Here is a 20,059-nt window from a genome sequence, read left to right on the forward strand (position 1 = left end):
GTTGAAATTTTGGTCAAGTAATCTTCGACGAAGCCCGGGGTTCGGTATTGCATTTCAGCTTGGTGGCTTAAAAATTAATTAATGACTTTGGTCATTAAAAATCTGAAAATTGTAAAAAAAAATAAAAATTTATAAAACGATCCAAATTTACGTTTATCTTATTCTCCATCATTTGCTGATTCCAAAAACATATACATATGTTATATTCGGATTAAAAACAAGCTCTGAAAATTAAATATATAAAAATTTCAGCAAGACCGTATACTCGTAGCATCGTCAGTCCACCGCTCATTTGCCAGGCAGTGAAATTGACAAGAAGAGCGGGGTAGTAGTTGCGCTAAGAAGGATAGCACGCTTTTCTGTACCTCTCTTTGTTTTAACTTTCTGAGCGTGTTTTTAATCCAAACATATCATATCTATATGTTTTTGGAATCAGGAACCGACAAGGAATAAGATGAAAGTGTTTTTAAATTGATTTGGACAATTTAATTTTGATAATAATTTTTATATATTTAATTTTCAGAGCTTGTTTTTAATCCGAATATAACATATTTATATGTTTTTGGAATCAGCAAATGATGGAAAATAAGATAAACGTAAATTTGGATCGTTTTATAAATTTTTATTTTTTTTTTACAATTTTCCGATTTTTAATGACCAAAGTCATTAATTAATTTTTAAGCCACCAAGCTGAAATGCAATACCGAACCCCGGGCTTCGTCGAAGATTACTTGACCAAAATGTCAACCAATTTGGTTGAAAAATGAGGGCGTGACAGTGCCGCCTCAACTTTCACGAAAAGCCGGATATGACGTCATCAAAGACATTTATCAAAAAAATGAAAAAAACGTTCGGGGATTTCATACCCAGGAACTCTCATGTCAAATTTCATAAAGATCGGTCCAGTAGTTTAGTCTGAATCGCTCTACACACACACACACACACACACACACACACACACACGCACGCACATACACCACGACCCTCGTTTCGATTCCCCCTCGATGTTAAAATATTTAGTCAAAACTTGACTACATATAAAAATGGGGGCTGAAGGGTATTTTTGAGAAGAAAAAAAAGAAAACTTTTATCTTGAAATTATGGTTAAATGTGTCACATAATTGTGTACGTGTACTTGTAAATTTTTTTTATTTGAGTCACCTAATCTAAAAATTACTTTTTTGTTGCAAACACTTCGTTTGTAATTTTTTTTAATGGTGCTCAAATCAAATGCTGTAGATACTTTCTTCAAAGTACAAAAAGTCAGATTTACAAAAAGTCTACAAGGCCAAGAAACCTGGGGTTAAAATTGCAGAAGATACTAGTGAGTAATTACTATGCCTTTCCAATGGACCGCTAATTGTTTAACGGGGACCAAAATTCTTCGTACCGTAAATATTTATGTCAAAAATCATCAAGATCTGTCTGCCCTACAGAACATCTTTTTTGAGCCGTCCTCTGCCAAACACAGTATCACACAGCTCTGTGCCGCACCCACAACAAATGAAATTGAATATTGATCAGCAACAACAACAAAATAAGAGAAAACTCAAATAGTATGGCATTATCAACGGATGCGAAACCGAAACGTGTTTGTTTTTCTGCATTTTGTGTTCAAGTGCAACTTATGAACACCCTGTTTTGCCCATTCAAAAGCTGCTTTGGCGGGCAAAAGAGCAATGATTGTGTATACAAGCTTGGAAAATACCCACAATATCTCTAACCAACCATCACCTTCCCATTATTCCCTTGACAGAGCTAACCTATTACCCGGATACATTTTTGCTTCCACTTTCAAACGCGTTCCGTACGCCACAAAAACATGATACTTGGCGCTTGTTTTAGCCCGTTGTTTGTAGAGTTGGCATTATCTAAAAGAATTATAGAGCATGAAAGATGGAACAATTAATTTTACAGAGAACAAGATGATGTTGGCAAAATCATGTTGTCTCAAGAAACTACAAGTACAAACATTTTAGTTGGGGAAACGACAGTACTGGGTTATTTGGTGTACGAAATGACTGTTGGTCGTCCAACAAGTTGATTTAGAGATTGTTAGCGTTGTATTATATTCATTACGACATAAGTTTTTGTGGACTGATTTTTTATTTCTAGCACTACCTAAAATCACTGTGGTATAGAAATTATACATGTTGATTACACTGATTATAATTATGTTCTGATCTTATGTCTTTTTGTTTAAATAAAAAAAACTAACCAAACACTCATTTTCTATTCGGCTGAATGCAAGAAAATCTGGGTTTTTTAGGTTTTTTATGCTATAAGTATGGTACACGTTGTGGATTAAGTTATGGTGTCCATTCTGTAAGGGTTTTAACACCTTGAAATATATAGCCTAACAAAAATATCTGAGGTCAATTTTAAAGATCCTGAATCTAAGATTACACAGGCAAAATGACCTGGGATAAAGCCTTCCAAAAATGGGAAAGTCGGGTAAACAAAGAAGTAATGAGTGGATTGCAGCAGATATTTATTTTTCACCAAACACATGCTGTAAACAATTGGAAGAATACAAATTCTGTTTTGTTCTTTCAGCTCTGAGGTATTAATAATGTTTGGTCAGAACTTTCTAAAAACTGGTTAGCTAAGAGGGTTGCAAGTCTAGTTTGAAGAAAAAGCTGGTGTGCCAGAAAATCTGGACACCTGCTCAGCTGCCAGCTGAGCAGTTGGGGGCGGAGCCTGACCCATGATGGTTCGGGCAATGCGGCGGGGATCAGCATCCTCCAGGTCTCTGCTCCTCTTCATTCCGCGTCTGTCCTGCATGCGCTTGAGAAGAGCCTGGAGGGTCAGGTCTTTTAGGTAGCTGTAGTCTTTTTCCTCTTTCACAGGGAACACAGTCCACCGTCCACTTTTTTTATTGAAGCAACGGTGGTACCTACCAATAAAAAAGATGTGAGGATATATTGACCAAAGCAAGCCTTACACAACAATCACTTTACACGCTGGGTCAATATATTCGTGATTGTAACATATATTTTTTCTCAATAACAACGTTATGGCAACATACCTTTTTAGTTTTTTGTAACACAGTTCTCAGTCTTAGCAACCCCCACTAAACTCTCGTGTTAGTACTTTGAATAACAAAAAAAGGAGTATAGAGAATTTTTATAAAAGATACTTTTGGTTTACTGCAGCTTTACTGCAGTTTACATAATAGTTCTAACCCACGTTCCACACTATTGCTCACATAGTTGCCTACCCTGTGTGAAATGTACCTGGAAACATAATTGATGTGTCTTTTTTCTCTGACTGTTTTGAATAGTTTTCTCTTCATAATTTGATGTTTTATGTTATGAAAAAATGTAATGTGATTGCAATTTCTATGATTTCTTTTCATGCAGAAAAAAGGGAATAAAAAGGGATACCATCAGCTTGTTTGTGTCTATTGATGTGGACAGTGTATGTTGGTATGTGTGCTGAAGTAACCAAGAACACAATAACCCGTAACAAGAAACAAACAATTGAAACAACATAAAAACAGCAAAATAATGACCAAAAAACACCATTTTAATATATATCTTACTGGATTTGTCAATCTGGTTTTGTTTTCACACTCCTCCCCAAATGGAAGTTGTGGTCCAGAGCAGCAAGGACATTCCTGATCCTGTACACTGGAGGCGTGTAAGCATACCTCTTAGCACAATACATGAGTATGTGCTGGTGAAACACCTCCAGGTCAGCTGTGCTCCTGTGTTGTCATAATGCACAGATGTCAGATATCATGGGTCTAAGTTCATACTACTGCTATCAGTATTGTTACCATACCAAACTGAACATGCTATGCTCACTTTATATGTGTTCTGATGCTGTTTTTAACAACTTGATAGCCCAGGTTTATTCTTTACACACGGACAAATCACATGTTAATGCAAATACTATCACCCTCTTCTCGATTCCCAGTCAATAGCTAAATTCTGGTTATCCAAAAATCGTCTACATGAAAAATATTTTGTCCAAACTAGACTAAATGTAATAAAAAGATCCCACCTTAAACGAAAACAACTCACCGGAAGTTCAAGTAGTGTTTCACTTTACTGAGAAGGCGAGGGTGCAGGAGAATGTTGGCCAGTTCCTTGATGGTATCGCTGTCCTCTCTGGCGTCCAGCCAAGGTTTGTTTCTGTCACTGTCAGACAGCTCACCATGCTGGCAGCATCCAAGGGCCCACTCATGGTCTCCTGTGATGTGGTGCAAAACACCGCGAAGGAGCTCCTGTACACAAGTTTAAAAAAAAAAGATACATACTCAAACAACCTTGCTACTAGGACTTACATAATCGATAAACTGAAGGCTGAAATATGTGGTTTAGTTACATATTGACAACAACCCCCCTCAGTTTGTATCCAGAGCAATTAGTTTTTCTATGCCTTGTTACACGAACAGATTTCATATATCTTCCTTGTTTCCTTATCTGAAATTTACCCCCAAAAGTCAGCACATTTTATATGGCAATTATATAATTAAGTGCATGGGGTGACAGCTGTTTGTTGGCCATGGAGGTCAACTTTTTAACATTTAAAGTACATGCATAGCATTAAAAAAAACATACCACAAACTGCCTGTGGTCTGTAGCTGTTCGGCAGGTGAACCAAAAATGATTCACGATGTCTTTCGTCCACTTCTGTAGAGCAGCATGTTTCCTTAGGCTTCCAAGCTACAATACAGAAGCAAATTGTGCATTATTCATACGGCTAATTTACATACCTTTCCTAATCTATTCAATTTTACAACAATAACCATCTCAGTATTCCTGCCCTTCCAATGCAAAATAAAGTTTACCAACATGGTGTCTTTTCCATATTGTTGGAAGATAGAACACTGAGGGTGAGATTATTGCATTTAACACTGTCATATAAGTTATAATAATGCTTCCATCTTGCTTGGTTTGATTTTTGGAATCTCTTTGTTATTACCCACTGGGTCATTTGTCTCAGGTAAAGCTGCTAAGGTCTTTGCAGTATATGGGAAGGTTGCACTTGCCTTCATACAAGGAAATAATGATCATGAAACACCCTTTTGACCTCCCAATTTTAGACCTCCCCTGTTAAGATCTTACTTTTACACAATGTCTGTTCATAACCTCTGTAAATTCACCAACATTTTAACTTTAAGACACAATTTTCTCAGATTGTTGAAGGTCTTAAAAGGGGTCCCATTGTGTCTGTTACTTACTTCTATTCTAACAGAAACACTAGGACATGAAACAGTTATAGACGCTTCTTTTATAAGTCTGATTTGGATCAAACATCGTATGACATAATCTAAATTCTCCTCAATTAGAACAGTTTTGACGCAGCATCACTCACTTATGTTGTCCGTCAGGTAAAATATGAAAAGCTTTCATGAATAAACACTAAATTATCAGCTTATTACTTGCCATAAACAAAACGATTTAAATCAACCTTGTCACCCCCGTCGCGATATAACCTTGAATGGTTGAAAACGACGTTAAACACCAAATAAAGAAAGTAAAGTAAAGAAAGAAACCTTGTCACCATATGACAATATACCTTTGTTAGTTTCTTGCTCAGGTTCTTCGCAGCATGCCAGATGTCGTGCGAATGACTCAAAGCAGGATATGTGCCCTCTGAAATATAAGCAACAGTGTCGTTACTTTGTGTTTTAATTGTATAACAACACTTGGAACTGAACTAATTTAGTGCAAATGTAAGCTCACACAACAATGTATATGTACTTTAAAAAATAAAAACCATTACTTGTCAAAAAAATGTTTTCTTCTGATAACAACCTGACAGATGTTAAAAAACCCAACAACAAAACTCTTTTTAAAGCTTTTGCCATTATTGCATACTCACTCATCACAGCTCCAATGCCTGTGTGTGCATCTGTGACCACCTCCTTCACATTGATGCCCTTCTGCAGGAGGTCACTCATTGCCCTGCGGAAGCCCTCTGCCTCCATTCGTGGCGACTTTCCGTCCGTCTCCCTCTTGTCAACAGTTTTGATGGTCAGGATTTTTTTGGTTTCACTGTCCATCAAAGTGTATGTGCAGTACTGGGCACAGTACCCAGGTGAGTCATTGCGGCCATCTCCTGCAAAAGACCAAGAAACTTACTTGCATGCAACTATTTTTCAAGGAGTGGTAACGGCCTGATCATCAATGCATTGCGGCTGGCTTGGACTTTCACTCTTTCAGACAGGATAACAAAAATTGTCAAGGGAAGAAGGGTGGGTTTGGAATCACATTACATTTTCATGCGTGACAACACTGGCCATTATTCTTTCTGCCATTTTGCAAGAATGCAAGTAGCTTCCAAAGAAGAAAAATCACACACAGATCAAATCAATGAATTACCCAAAACAACTATCTCCTTGTTTCTAATTGAGTCCAGGACCCTGGTCTGGTGATCCTTCCAGAAATCATCGATCGTTGGAACAATGTAATGGCCCTGAATCTGGAAGAAGGACGTCCTTGAGAGCATCTTCAAGTTCAGGTGCTTCCCCAGCATTTCGATTTTGCCAAAATTGTTGCCCGATGTCACTATTGCCATTGCCAAACGGAGGTCCCCGCTGTGAAGGCGCCTGTTGAGAATGGGCTGGGAGCACCAGGTGTTGCTCACATGACCACTATCGCATACCTGTCAGAAAAAAACAGGATCGTAAGATTTTCATTGGAACCAGAGAGTTTTCATGAGTTTGTTTTTTATGGACATGACCATGACTGTCACAAATAATGGCTAACTTAGTGCATTCTTTTGTATCCTTAATCAATCAAAATTCAGCTGTTCAGACGCTGATTCTCTTACTACTCAGTGCTGTCAACTAAAAAGGGTCTATTTATTGTGAATTATATATCTTGTAATCCAGTCTTACCCATTTGACGTAAAAAGCAGAGCCCACAAAACTGTGCTCAAGTGTGACTGGTTTGCCACACTTGTCACTGTCAGCTATGCAGGTGGTGATGGAGGTCAGGGCCAACTGCTTGACCTGCTCAACGGAGCAAAGGGCCATGGGAGAGCTTGCCACCTTTTCGCATTCCAGCTCATGTACCAGGTGGATTCCTCTCCCAATGAAGCCTTCCTCCTCTTCTTCTTCCTGAGGGTCCTCTTGCTTCAGTTCTTCAAAAAACATCTCTTCGAAGCTCACCTCTGTTGCCTCTTTTTGTACTTCCTCTGGGCTGAAATAAGTGAAAACAGTGTCACCAAAGCACATAAAGGGATGGCCATAAAAAAATGCATTCAAAAGTGTATATAGTGGAACCCCCCTTTTAAGACCCCCCCCCCCCCAATTTAAGACCCTGTTTTCTCAGCTTGCCTCTTCATAACCTCTGTAAATCTTCCCCCATTTTAAGACTCCATCCTTTTTAAGACCTGATTTTTTGAGGTCTTAAATTGGGGATTCCACTGTATATGTGTGTCTCTGCACTGTAATGTGTTTTAGATTTATTCAAGCTACAACGTCAACGGTAGACAGGTACTATGTTGAAGGCACTGTGCTGGACAGCTAGTCTTCACGGATTCGGTTGGCCTACTTCTGTATATCAATAACAATTAATCTATATTAAACCAGTCTGACAATCACAGCGCATGACGTGCAGGAAAAGTAGCGTGCGGTGCCAGTGAGACGTAACATCATGAGTCAACTTAGAAAAGAAGCGACTAAAATATTTAGCCATCTTTATTATCGATTTTGTATTTTTCGTCAAATTCACAACATCCTGCTGATGCCTATGTTCTTTCAGATCAACACTGCTCGCATGAAAGAGAAGAAACCTATAACACTTTGAAATTGACCAGGACACTATAAAGTGGGACAATTTATAATGTATAGATATAGTCCGTCCGGGTGACCAGCAGAGGACGTTTTAAATCATTTTTAAAAAATCCAATAAACTTTTGCATAGTGTCTACAAATAAAAGTTGTTGAGGACGATTAGTACTATCTTGTCTGAAAAGGGTTAAGCACTAGAGTCAATAGTTTTTGTTGTACTCTGGTAACATTTTCAGCGATGTGACCAAAAGTGGGTAAATATTAACCCCGGATGAGCCTCAGTGACGCATAACGCTGACCTAAGCCAGCCAGGTGTGCCGCGTGAGCACGTTTTTCACACCAATTCTGTAACATTGCATTCCTCTGAGCGTAAAAGTTAAATCTAAAAAACAAATACAAACACGAGAGTTCAAATGAATATATTATTTATTTATTATGAAGAGCTTATATAGCGCGAACCACAATTAACTGTGCTCTCCGCGCTCTGCATGCCGTTTGAAATGGAATTTTTTACAGATAGACAAACAGACATTTTTTACACACAATATATAACGTATTCACATCGACCAGCAAACTTCAAGCCTATTAGGCGAACATTCACCTTTCACGGCCTATTATTCCAAGTCAAACGGGTATTTGGTCGACATTTTTATCTATGCCCATACAATTTTTTCAGGAAAGACCCTTTTGTCAATCGTGGGATCTTTAACGTGCACACCCCAATGTAGTGTACACGAAGGGACCTCAGTATTTCGTCTCATCCGAGTATTAGACTTTGAGGTAAAGCGTGGGGCTCTTTTGGGGTATACATGTGATAATTTTTCTTTCAATTTCGGACAATTTCACGTGTACAGGGCTTAAACCACAATAGATATTTGTTTGTTTGTTTGTTTGCTTAATGCCCAGCCGACCACGAAGGGCCATATCAGGGCGGTGCTGCTTTGACATTTAACGTGCGCCACACACAAGACAGAAGTCGCAGCACAGGCTTCATGTCTCACCCAGTCACATTATTCTGACACCGGACCAACCAGTCCTAGCACTAACCCCATAATGCCAGACGCCAGGCGGAGCAGCCACTAGATTGCCAATTTTAAAGTCTTTGGTATGACCCGGCCGGGGTTTGAACCCACGACCTCCCGATCACGGGGCGAACGCCTTACCACTAGGCCAACCGTGCCGGTCCCACCACAATAGATACAAACTAGTACTTTTCACACAAAATAGTACTACTTGCCTATAACAACTTTTGTTCTTAAATACATACCAAAATATCATTTGTTTATTTTTAAATAATTTCAAACGTCCTAGGCAAACAACAAGAAGAAGATTTAAAACGTCCTATATTGGTCCCTCGAACAGACAATACAGTAGTCTAAGCAACAACCAAAAAGACCTTGGATACAGAAAAATAAAACAATGATAGCACTTCCATACCAACGATGAATTTAAACCTTATGAACAAGACTTTCAACAACTTACAGAATGTCTTCCAGATAGAAGCTTGGTTCATACTCTGGATCATCAGGATCCGCTGTCTCTTCACAGTCTGACTCAGACTGCAGGGTGATGTCAATAGAAGTTAAGCTGCAAACAGTGTAAAAGGATGAAAAGTTTATCCTAGCACAAGCACAGATATTACTTTCCAAGCATAGAAAGGACAATGTTTGTACAATCTAACTACCTTACGGTTTTCTAGTATCATCGCACACACTTACCTTTCTTTCTTACTTAATGTCACAAAATAACTTTTAAAATGTTATTGCCCTGGTGGATGCCAAAAACAAAAATAAAAAAGCTTACTTAAACGGATCAAGGAATGATGCTGATGGCCGTCTCAACGCTCTCGCAGCCCTTGTTTGTGTAGGTGAAGTACCTCTGCAACAGATATGTATCATTAATAATTATGTGATGAAATATCAGGCTCAGAAAATACCACCCACTTGCACAAGAAGATGTACGATGAGAAACAAAACAAACAAAAATAGAAATCTTCCATTCAGACCTTCCCAAACCACACAAAACTACTACCCATAATGATCATGGCAATAGTGCCTGAACATGCATAAACAAACAAGTCGCGTAAGGCGAAAATACAATATTTAGTCAAGTAGCTGCCATTTTTCAGCAAGACCGTATATTCGTAGCATCGTCAGTCCACCGCTCATGGCAAAGGCAGTGAAATTGACAAGAAGAGCGGGGTAGTAGTTGCGCTAAGAAGGATAGCACGCTTTTCTGTACCTCTCTTTGTTTTAACTTTCTGAGCGTGTTTTGAATCCAAACATATCATATCTATATGTTTTTGGAATCAGGAACCGACCAGGAATAAGATGAAAGTGTTTTTAAATTGATTTGGACAATTTAATTTTGATAATAATTTTTATATATTTAATTTTCAGAGCTTGTTTTTAATCCGAATATAACATATTTATATGTTTTTGGAATCAGCAAATGATGGAGAATAAGATAAACGTAAATTTGGATCGTTTTATACATTTTTATTTTTTTTTACAATTTTCAGATTTTCAATGACCAAAGTCATTAATTAATTTTTAAGCCTTTAAGCTGAAATCTGCCGTGTGCTGACAAAACCGAGTAAGTCCACTGAAGCTAGTTCTGAGATAAACGACTTTTTCTGTTTTATTACATTTCTCAAAAGTGACGATTATCTTGATCAACCTACAGAGATAATAAGATAAATAGCATTATTGTACGTTTACAACCCGAGTTTGATAATGATCTGATGGATGGTTTTTGTTTTGTTGGGCATTTTGTGGACTTACTTGGTTTTGTCACTTTTTTCCCTTATATCAGATCTAAAAAAATTGACAGATCTAAGCAAGTGGACTTACTTGGTTTTGTCAAAACATTTGGAAGAAAAAGTAGTGCTTTTTTTGAGGATGAAAGTCGCTTGTTCATTTCAATGCGTTATTCTCTCAGGTGCCAGGAGAAACGTTCCGTATAACTCTCGCTTACTCTATTACACATGTCGTGTGCACATTAGAGCGTTTACTTCCCTTTGCTTATTTGATCTCTAAACTACGCTCTGGCTCATTTCGGTACGATTCTCACAGATACTTTCGAAGCGAACCTGTAACAATGTGTGCGTTTGTGTGTTTGTTCTGATTAAAACCAGTCTTGATCTAAGGACTATGTCCAGTCAAGAATAAAAGCTGGTTCTTGTGTATGACTGTGTACGTGAGTGTTAGTTTGAGTGCCTTGGAGAATGATGAGCATATCAGATTGCGGTGATTTGCTAAAATACATATTATTCACGTACAATTTTTTAAGCTACACAGCATGTTTTTTTGTTCCGGTAATGTTTTGTTGTTGTAAGTTTGGGTGGTACGGTTACTACTATAGTTACAGCCTTAAATCACATTATTTGAAATTCAAATCAAACACTATTTACCCGGGTTTGATGTCTTAAAAATCGTTTCTTGAAATTGTTATTACGAAATATTTCTGGACATTAAAATGCTAGCACAGGCACGAAAGTGATTTTATTGCAGGTGTCAATGTTTCCTGAATCTATTTATAGATGTGTTACGTTTGAATTGATATTAAGCAATTCAGGTGCCGTGTGGACATGGTACGGAAACATTCACTGTCCCGATTGACGGGTTTTAACAGCGAGGACGCAATTTTTGTGAAGGCGTTTTAGTTCTGCTTCTTCTTCTTCTTTTGCGTTCGTGGGCTGAAACTCCCACGTACACGTGTGCTTTTGCACGAGTGGATTTGTACGTGGATGACCGTTTTTACAAAACCATTTAGGCAGCCATACGCCGTTTTCGGTGAAAGCATGCTGGGTATTTTCGTGTTTCTATAACCCACCGAACTCTGCTTTGGACTGCACGATCTTTTCCGTGCGCACTTGGTCTTGTGCTTGCGTGTACACACGAAGGGTGATAAGGCACCAGCAGGCCTGCACGTAAGTTGACCTGGGATATCGGTAAAATCTTCACCTTAATTACCCGTCAGGTGCGGCCGGGATTCGAACCCACGACCTTCCGCTTTGGTAAGTCTTCTTTTTTCAAAATGATATTTTTTGTCCATCAAAAAGAAAAAAATCAATGCGCATCTTGTGTGCTAATTTCTACTTTTTAGAGTGCTTAGATAAGCAGATATGAACAAGTAAGTCCACAACCAAAAACAACTTTTTAAGTGTGCATGAATGTTTTGACAAAACCAAGTAAGTCCAAGGGGTTCCCAATTTTCCTATAATGATAGTTTTAAAATTCTTGTCAGACGACCCATACAGAAAATACGTCATTTTAAGTTTAGAACTCACAAATGACGTCATTTAAAGTTTAGAACACACAAATGACCTCTTTTGATAAGGCGAGACATAATGACGTCACCTTATGACGTTTTATTTTAAACATTTTTCTTCTCTATCTATAATTCCCCTGACGATCCTTGTCTCTCTCTCTCTCTCTCCCTCCCTCTATCCCTCCCTAACTCTCTCTTTTCCTCCCTCCATCTCTCTTTCTATCCCTCCTAACCTCTCTCGCTATCTCTCTCCCTCTTACTCTCTTCCTCCTTCCCTAATTCCTCTTTCCCTTTATTTCTCTCTCTCCCTCCATCCCCCCCCCCCCCTTCGACCCTGATTTCTTTCCCCTCTCTCACTCTCTCCCTGTTTAGTCTCTCTCTCTCTCCCTTTCTCTCTCTCTCTCTCTCTCTCTCTCTCTCTCTCTCTCTCTCTCTCTCTCTCTCCATCTTGTGCAAATTCGTAATGTTAACGTTATTTTCACTGTTGACAACACTTCTTCTTTAGCAGCCATGCTTGCACCAAAACTAGCAGTAGCACCCCTACTAACAAGTAAAATGCCGCAAGAATAATCGGATTGACTTTGACGTCATACTGGCAAAAACATTGCATTCTGATTGAGTCATAAAGGTTCTTGTGATTGGTGGATGGACTTACTTGGTTTTACCAGCAAATTGACATGTAATTTTTTTTGAGAAATGTTTGAAGTTGTGGACTTACTTTTCTATATCTCCTTATCTATTTATTTTACAAAGTCAAAATTTACACACAGGCTGCTTCTTGATTTCTTAGTTTTGATGAACAAAAAGATATCATTTTTGGGAAAAAATGGACTTACTCGGTTTTGTCAGCACATTGCAGATGTACTTTAAACAGTTTTTAAGGTGTGGACTTACTTTTTTATATCTCCTTATCTATTTATTTCACAAAGTCACAATTTACACATAAGGTGCGCCTTAATTTCTAAGCTTTGATGAACAAAAAATATCATTTTTGAAAAAAATGGACTTACTCGGTTTTGTCAGCACACGGCAGAAATGCAATACCGAACCCCGGGCTTCGTCGAAGATTACTTGACCAAAATTTCAACCAATTTGGTTGAAAAATGAGGGCGTGACAGTGCCGCCTCAACTTTCACGAAAAGCCGGATATGACGTCATCAAAGACATTTATCAAAAAAATGAAAAAAACGTATGGGGATATCAATCCCAGGAACTCTCATGTCAAATTTCATAAAGATCGGTCCAGTAGTTTGGTCTGAATCGCTCTACACGCACGCACGCACACACACACACACACACACATACACCACGACCCTCGTTTCGATTCCCCCTCGATGTTAAAATATTTAGTCAAAACTTGACTAAATATAACTAACAAAAAGAAAAAAGGAAACAAAACAAACAGGCAAATTTCCTTGACTGGGAACTGAACCCAGATCACTTCTGTGGAAGCACTATCATCCTACCACACCAGGTGGGTTTTCGAAGAAATAAGGGGAGTATACAATCTAACGTTGGACTGTGTCGTCCATGATGAAGCGTCATTTAGAATCTTTCATGATCAATATCTGCTACTCATACTCAACAGACATAAATGTCAGCTTGTCAGGTGGTGATGGAAACTGACCATGACTGGCATGAAAACACACAACAAATGGGAGGGATCGGTTCAGAAATGACCATTTGTATGATGTTGACCAAAGTGGCATAATATTATATACATACTCAGGGAGAAAAAAATGAAGACAGAAATAATAGATGGAATGGAAGCTTCTTGCTTTGGCAGCATGCACTGCTGTGCAAACCGTGCCATTTACTTCTAAGCCCCAGCACCGAGTGGTCAGATAAGGGACGACAGCGCGCTGCCTCAGACTAAAAATAAATGTTGGTAATGTGCACTGTGTGGGCTCGCTGTTGAGCACACAGAACCAAGCCCTGACCTGTGACAGGTCCAGAGTGCAAAATTCGAGTTTCTGCCTGCTCTCTGCTGGGGCAAAAACACCTTGTGTCTAATTTTACTGCTACCTCCAAGCAATGCCTTTAGCACTATGGCAGTGTAAACAGTTTCTGTCTCAAACCGCACACAACGTAGAAAGACCTATTCTAGGCACTTGCATGCAATCAATATCATAAACCTGGTTAAAACACTCACACATTCTGTAAATACTGCTCAGTTGTTTTTCACACTGCTAAAAATCACAGGAAACGGAAGAGCAAAAATAACTGTGAGCCTCATGTTCAATGGTCCGAATGCAAGAAGTTTGGCCAATCACAAAGCTGGTTTCAGAACCACTCCTATCCGCTACAGTGTATTGAGAAGTAAGATATGGTAAATGATGCGCTCGGCTTTTATTTCTTATGAGGAGGAGATACAGAAGACAGAAAAGGCCTGCTCACTCGACAAATCCCAGCAAAAATGTTGATGAAAATTATGACTACCAACTTCCAAAATTAAAATCATTACTATAATAATAGTGATCATTCTTCAAAGTCAAACAGTTTATTTACCAAATGCAAAGCACACTCCTTCCACACGCATATATCACAACAACTATGTACAGACAAAGTGTTCAATCTCACTGGGCCCACTACGTGTGCACACCAACCAGACAGTTCAACACGGACTGGTTGTTCCTTTAGCACCAATCTGACAGGAGCAATCACAGGTTGCATGGATAAAGATAAATGAATTCCCTAAAAATCATATCTAAAAATATAGTCATCAATATAATAAATCCGAGTACATGCTAACACAGTTATTCAAAAGACACAACCCTTACATCTATTAAGATATTTCATTTAAGGATACTCGATCCATTTCAAAACTTTAACTGACACATATCACAGATCTAACAGATCTAAGAACGATCCACCACTGAGGCTGCAAGGACTGCCTCAGGAAAGAAACTGTTTCTGAAACGAGAAGTCCTGCTCTTCAGAGCGCGGAAGCGCTTGCCTGACGGGAGGAGCTCGAACAGATGGCTGGCTGGGTGAGATGAGTCTGCCACTATACCCCTAACTCTCTTTGCTAAACGTGAGCTGTACAGTGAGGCGACTGACGGAAGTTCGCAACCCACAATACGAGACGCTTGTCTGACAATGCGCTCCAGCTCTTCCTTGTTCCTAGCACTGGCACCGCTAAACCACACGGTGACTGAAAAACACAGAATGCTTTCTACAGTGGCCCTATAGAACTGCTTTTGGATGGCTTGGTTCAGTCTAAATTTCTTCAGCTGTCTAAGGAAGTGAAGCCTCTGCTGACACTTCTTGATAATGGGCTCTGTGTTTTTGTCCCATGTGAGGTCGCTCGAGATGATTGTGCCTAAAAATCTAAAGGAGTCGACCTGCTCAACACTTACACCGTTGATCTCTAAAGGGGTGAGTGCGAGTTTGTTCTTTCTAAAATCTACAATCATTTCTTTGGTTTTAGAGGCATTGAGCTCTAAGTTGTTGTCAGAGCACCAGCCAACCAACTGTTCCACCTCCTCTCTATACACACTTTCATCATCGTTGGAAATCAGCCCCTCAACTGTCGTGTCATCTGAAAACTTCAGAACCAGCACAGATGGATCTGATGATACACAGTCGTTCGTGAAAAGTGTGAATAAAAGTGGAGAAAGCACACACCCCTGGGGTGCCCCTGTGTTCAGCGTGGCTGAGCAAGAGTATGAACCGTTCACCTTGACTACCTGTGGACGGTCTAAGAGAAAGTCTAAAACCCAATGACAGATGGACGGATGTACGTTCAGGGCTGACAGCTTGTCAAACAGCATGTGGGGGATAATTGTATTAAAAGCACTACTAAAATCGAGAAATAAGATTCTAGCGTATGAACGTGGCTTCTCCAGATGACGCAGGATGTGGAACAGACCTAGCGCTACAGCGTCCTCAACCGATCTGTTTGCCCGATAAGCGAACTGGAGAGGGTCACGTGAGGCACCAGTGCATGCCTTTAAGTAGGACAGAACGATCCGCTCAAAAACCTTCATGGCCACTGATGTGAGTGCGACTGGGCGGTAGTCATTAAGCTGGGCGACACGGGGTTTCTTGGGGACAGGGACTATCACCGACGACTTAAAACAGCGGGGGACAGAATGCTTCTCTAAGGACTCATCAAAAATGTCTGTGAACACGGGTGCTAACTGATCAGAGCAACACTTAAGAGCAGCAGTCGAAACACCATCCGGGCCCGAGGCTTTCCTGACGTTTTGTTGTTTAAACAGCTTCTTCACCTCCGCCTCCTGGACAGTGAAAGGTGGGATCAGAAGTGAGGGGTCATCCGGCAAAGAGGGACGATAACCTGGGTTTGGATTCTTCTCGTCAAACCTACAGAAGAAACTGTTTAGTTTATCCGGAAGGGTCGGGTCGTGATCGTCTGACGCTGCTGACTTTTTCTTGTACTGAGTGACCTGCTGCAAGCCCTGCCATACCTCACGGGGTTTGTTTGACGCGAACTGATCTTGAATCTTGTCCCTATACACAGCGTTTGCTTTACGGATCTCTTTCTTCACATCAGATTTAGCTAGCTTGTACAGATCCTCATCCCCACTCTCAAAAGCCCTGTTCTTAGCATCTAGCTTTGCCTTAACTGATTTACTAAACCATGGCTTGTCATTTCCATACACACGGACAGTTTTCGATGGTATACACATGTAGTTATTGCAAGACAACTAAAGCAGTGGTGGAGCAGATGACCATAAACCACATTCCGACAATTTACAAGAGTATCGTTGTTAAATACTAAAAGGCCCTTCACATGTCTCTGACAGTGACAGTGCATACATGTGTTCTCTGCAAGACAGATACATAGATGATTCACACAATGCCACTTCTGCTTTTTTTTCTTTCGCAGTTTCACACACTCTCTCTGTCTTACATGGGGCGGGGATATAGCTCAGTTGGTAGGCGCGCTGGATTTGTATTCAGTTGGCCGCTGTCAGCGTGAGTTCGATCCCAGGTTCGGCGGAAATTTATTTCAGAGTCAACTTTGTGTGCAGACTCTCTTCGGTGTCCGAACTCCCCCCCCCCCCCCCCCCCCCCCGTGTACACTACATTGGGTGTGCACGTTAAAGATCCCATGATTGACAAACGGGTCTTTCCTGGCAAAATTGCTTAGGCACAGTTAATAATTGTCTACCTATACCCGTGTGACTTGGAATAATAGGCCGTGAAAGGTAAATATGCGCCGAAATGGCTGCAATTACTGGCCGTATAAAATTTCATCTCACACGGCATCACTGCAGAGCGCCTAGAACTGTACCCACGGAATATGCGCGATATAAGCCTCATTGATTGATTGATTGATTACATTGCAGTGGTGATAACTTGTGTGTGGGAAACCAGCAGCAGATCTAAAATTGCACCGCATAAAAAAGCATAATAGCACAATGATAGGAAGGAATGCTACACATGCAAGAGAAGCTAGCTGCTCCCTTTGATTTGACACTGATAAAACATCTTCACTTTTCCTCTACATGTACATTCAGGCTTTCGTCCTTGGATTTTGGGCGACCAAAAAGAGAGGAAAGGAAAGATAAGCAGAGATGTTTATAGTATTGTTACTGCTTGAAGTTGATGATTCTGTTAGTAATTTCACAACAAAGAGATTGTCGCGAGATGGGTTGCGGGTAGTTTCTAAATCGGCAAACCGCCAGCCGCGGTGTGTAGTGTGTCCGTGTTCGTGACCGCATTGCGGGGAGCACGTGAATTTGGTGCGTCGCTAGCGCTCACCCGTCGTCTGCGCTCAGCGCTGAACGGGATTCGGGGCAGAAGCCAAAGAACTTTGGAAGCAGTAACACCTCGATTGTGTGTTCTGGAATGTGGCGCGACTGCTGTCGGCCCAAGTACGTGGTGTGACTCATGTCAACCCGGTCAAGTTTTCAACATTATTGTTGACGTCGGCTTTGCCGAGAAAAGGGAAATATTCACCAGGGGAAGGATAGAGGTTCTTCCATGTGAGTATTTTTGTGTGTGTAAATGTCTTCTGTTGTCCACGTGTTTTGGTCTCTAGTTTGTGTTGTAGGTCGGGTGGAGGGTGGTAAAAGGGAGGTAGAATTTAGCTCATGGCCTTTTCACTTTATTTCATTTCCCCTTCATTGTCATTCACGCTCATTTTGGTTATCATTCCATGCTCTGAAATAAGCGTGTTTTTCTGGTTGGAAAATGTTACATGAATTTGTGAAATGAGTCTAAAGTTGCAAGACTTGCAAGTGACAGTAAGGTTGATTTTTGGTCACACACTCCAGTTCGCTTTTGTGTAAATATTATGGAGTGACCTCTGTTTTGTTTTTGCCTTGTGAATCATTCGCATTTGAGTACCAGGTGTTCTAATTATGGCCTTATAGGCCTGTGGTTTTCTTTCATTTATTTGTCGAGCACGGCCTCATCTGCAAACTGAAAAGGGTGCCTGCGTGGAGCTTCGTCACAAGGGCGAGATTGTCGTCTGGAGTCCCGCTGCCCGTCGTTGGCCGTCCTCGCCGTCGCCGATATCGTCTTGTCATCTGTCATCTACTCGTCTGTCATCATCGCCGTCACTGCTTCCCTGACAGTGCAGGCTGTTCGTAGTTCTCAGCGCACTGGGTCAGGGGAGGCCATCGTCTATCGTCAGCGTCTGTTCGTCTTCCTCTTTCCCCCTTCATCAGTTCTGCCCAACGCTTGCAGACAGGGGTCGAAGGAGGGGGATATACATCGTGTCTATTCGTCTTCCTCTTTCCCCCTTCGTCGGTACTGCTCAACGCCTGCAGTAAAGGGGTAGAAGGAGGGGGAGATGTTTCATCGTCTGTTCGTCTGTCTAACCCCTTTCAACGTTACTGCTCAACGTTTGCAGTAAAGGGGTAGGCAGGGGAGATCATCATCTTCGCACTCACTCCGTGTCATCAGCGCAAGCATCTAGTTGGCGTTCGTCACACTCACCATTCGCATCTTGGCTGATTTAAAGGGAAGTAACTTTTACATGTCGTTTTAGCTTGAACAAGCGCCAGTCATTGCTCGAGGGTTTATAACCCAAGTTCGGCGTAGATACGTTGGTGAAGAACAGGTTTGCACTTACCTTTAAGGCCGTACGTGTGGCATTGACGCACATTCAGCTACCCTAGTATTTCATTGACAAAGGTGACAGTAGTGTTGTTTATTTTTGCTTTCTCACATGTGTGCGTGGCCTTATGTATGTCGTTGCCATAACCACATGTATGTTGATGTGCAATTGTGTTGACATGATGTTTTGCCTTATCATCATTGCCGCCACCCTTCATTCCTGATCATCAATCATCATCATCATCACTAACTTTCTTTGTGCAGCAGTAGAGCAGAGCCCAGCAGTTCCTGTTCATTCCCCCATCATTTCATCAACATCCCTTCATTCTCATCCACTCATCCTTTATTTTCTAGCAGCAATAAAGTCTTCATTTGTTGAACTTTACCACTTGAGTTCCTGACTCCTTCTGTGTGAGAAGTTAAGGTCCTACCTATCAGGTTGGTCGCGACATTGGCGAGCTTGCCAGGATTTATCCAAATTTCATATCGCTCGGGAACTCATTTGGTTTTGTTCTGGGTGTTAGGTTGTTTTGTTTCGTCATTGTTTGTCTTTGTGTTGTTTCGTGTTTGAACGCGGTTGTGTCACACTTGTGGCACAACGCAGTATCTTTTGACCTGCTTTCAGGAAAGGCTGCTCAGAGTGCTGTTGGTTGTGTTATGTCAATGCTCACCCGGTCCAGGGCCATGGCTGAGAAAGGAGCGGTGAGTCAGACTGAAGAGGTGCAAGCAGGACATGGGCAGGAGGACTGGCAGCCTCGACATCCTTTTCATACTACACCTCGGGGTATGCTGGGGTCAGCGTCTTCACCGGGGAGGGGGCGCGGTAGAGGTAAGCTGTTTGATGATCGTACTGTCCGACAAAGTGGCGGCTATCCTGCGGCTGGTCAAGCGGAAGGGGGGTTTGTTACGCTGTCAAAAGGTGATGGGGAACTCAAACACTATATTCCGCAGTTTCCTTCTCCCCAGGTGGACACCAGCGCTATGCTCTTGCAGTTTCTGCAGGTG

At 40.9% G+C, this 20,059-nt stretch overlaps 2 protein-coding genes across 2 annotated transcripts; both read right to left on the bottom strand.

Annotated features, from left to right (window-relative positions):
- Positions 1-2,474: 2,474 nt before the first annotated feature.
- On the bottom strand, positions 2,475-6,742 carry LOC138954499 (uncharacterized). The gene is made up of 7 exons (XM_070326330.1): positions 6,336-6,742; positions 5,836-6,072; positions 5,530-5,606; positions 4,569-4,673; positions 4,029-4,231; positions 3,545-3,709; positions 2,475-2,896 (listed from the first exon to the last, which is right to left on the bottom strand). Exons 1-6 carry the CDS (start codon positions 6,529-6,531, stop codon positions 3,553-3,555), a joined length of 975 nt encoding a protein of 324 aa, XP_070182431.1. The 5' UTR covers positions 6,532-6,742; the 3' UTR covers positions 2,475-2,896; positions 3,545-3,552.
- On the bottom strand, positions 6,597-16,674 carry LOC138954501 (uncharacterized). Its single transcript, XM_070326331.1, has 5 exons — positions 15,858-16,674; positions 15,083-15,593; positions 9,233-9,337; positions 6,915-7,157; positions 6,597-6,618 (listed from the first exon to the last, which is right to left on the bottom strand). The coding sequence occupies exons 1-5, from the start codon at positions 16,672-16,674 to the stop codon at positions 6,597-6,599; spliced, it is 1,698 nt and encodes a 565-aa protein (XP_070182432.1).
- Positions 16,675-20,059: the final 3,385 nt, after the last annotated feature.

The sequence above is a fragment of the Littorina saxatilis genome, unplaced genomic scaffold, assembly GCF_037325665.1.
Source record: "Littorina saxatilis isolate snail1 unplaced genomic scaffold, US_GU_Lsax_2.0 scaffold_720, whole genome shotgun sequence".
NCBI classification, from domain to species: domain Eukaryota; kingdom Metazoa; phylum Mollusca; class Gastropoda; order Littorinimorpha; family Littorinidae; genus Littorina; species Littorina saxatilis.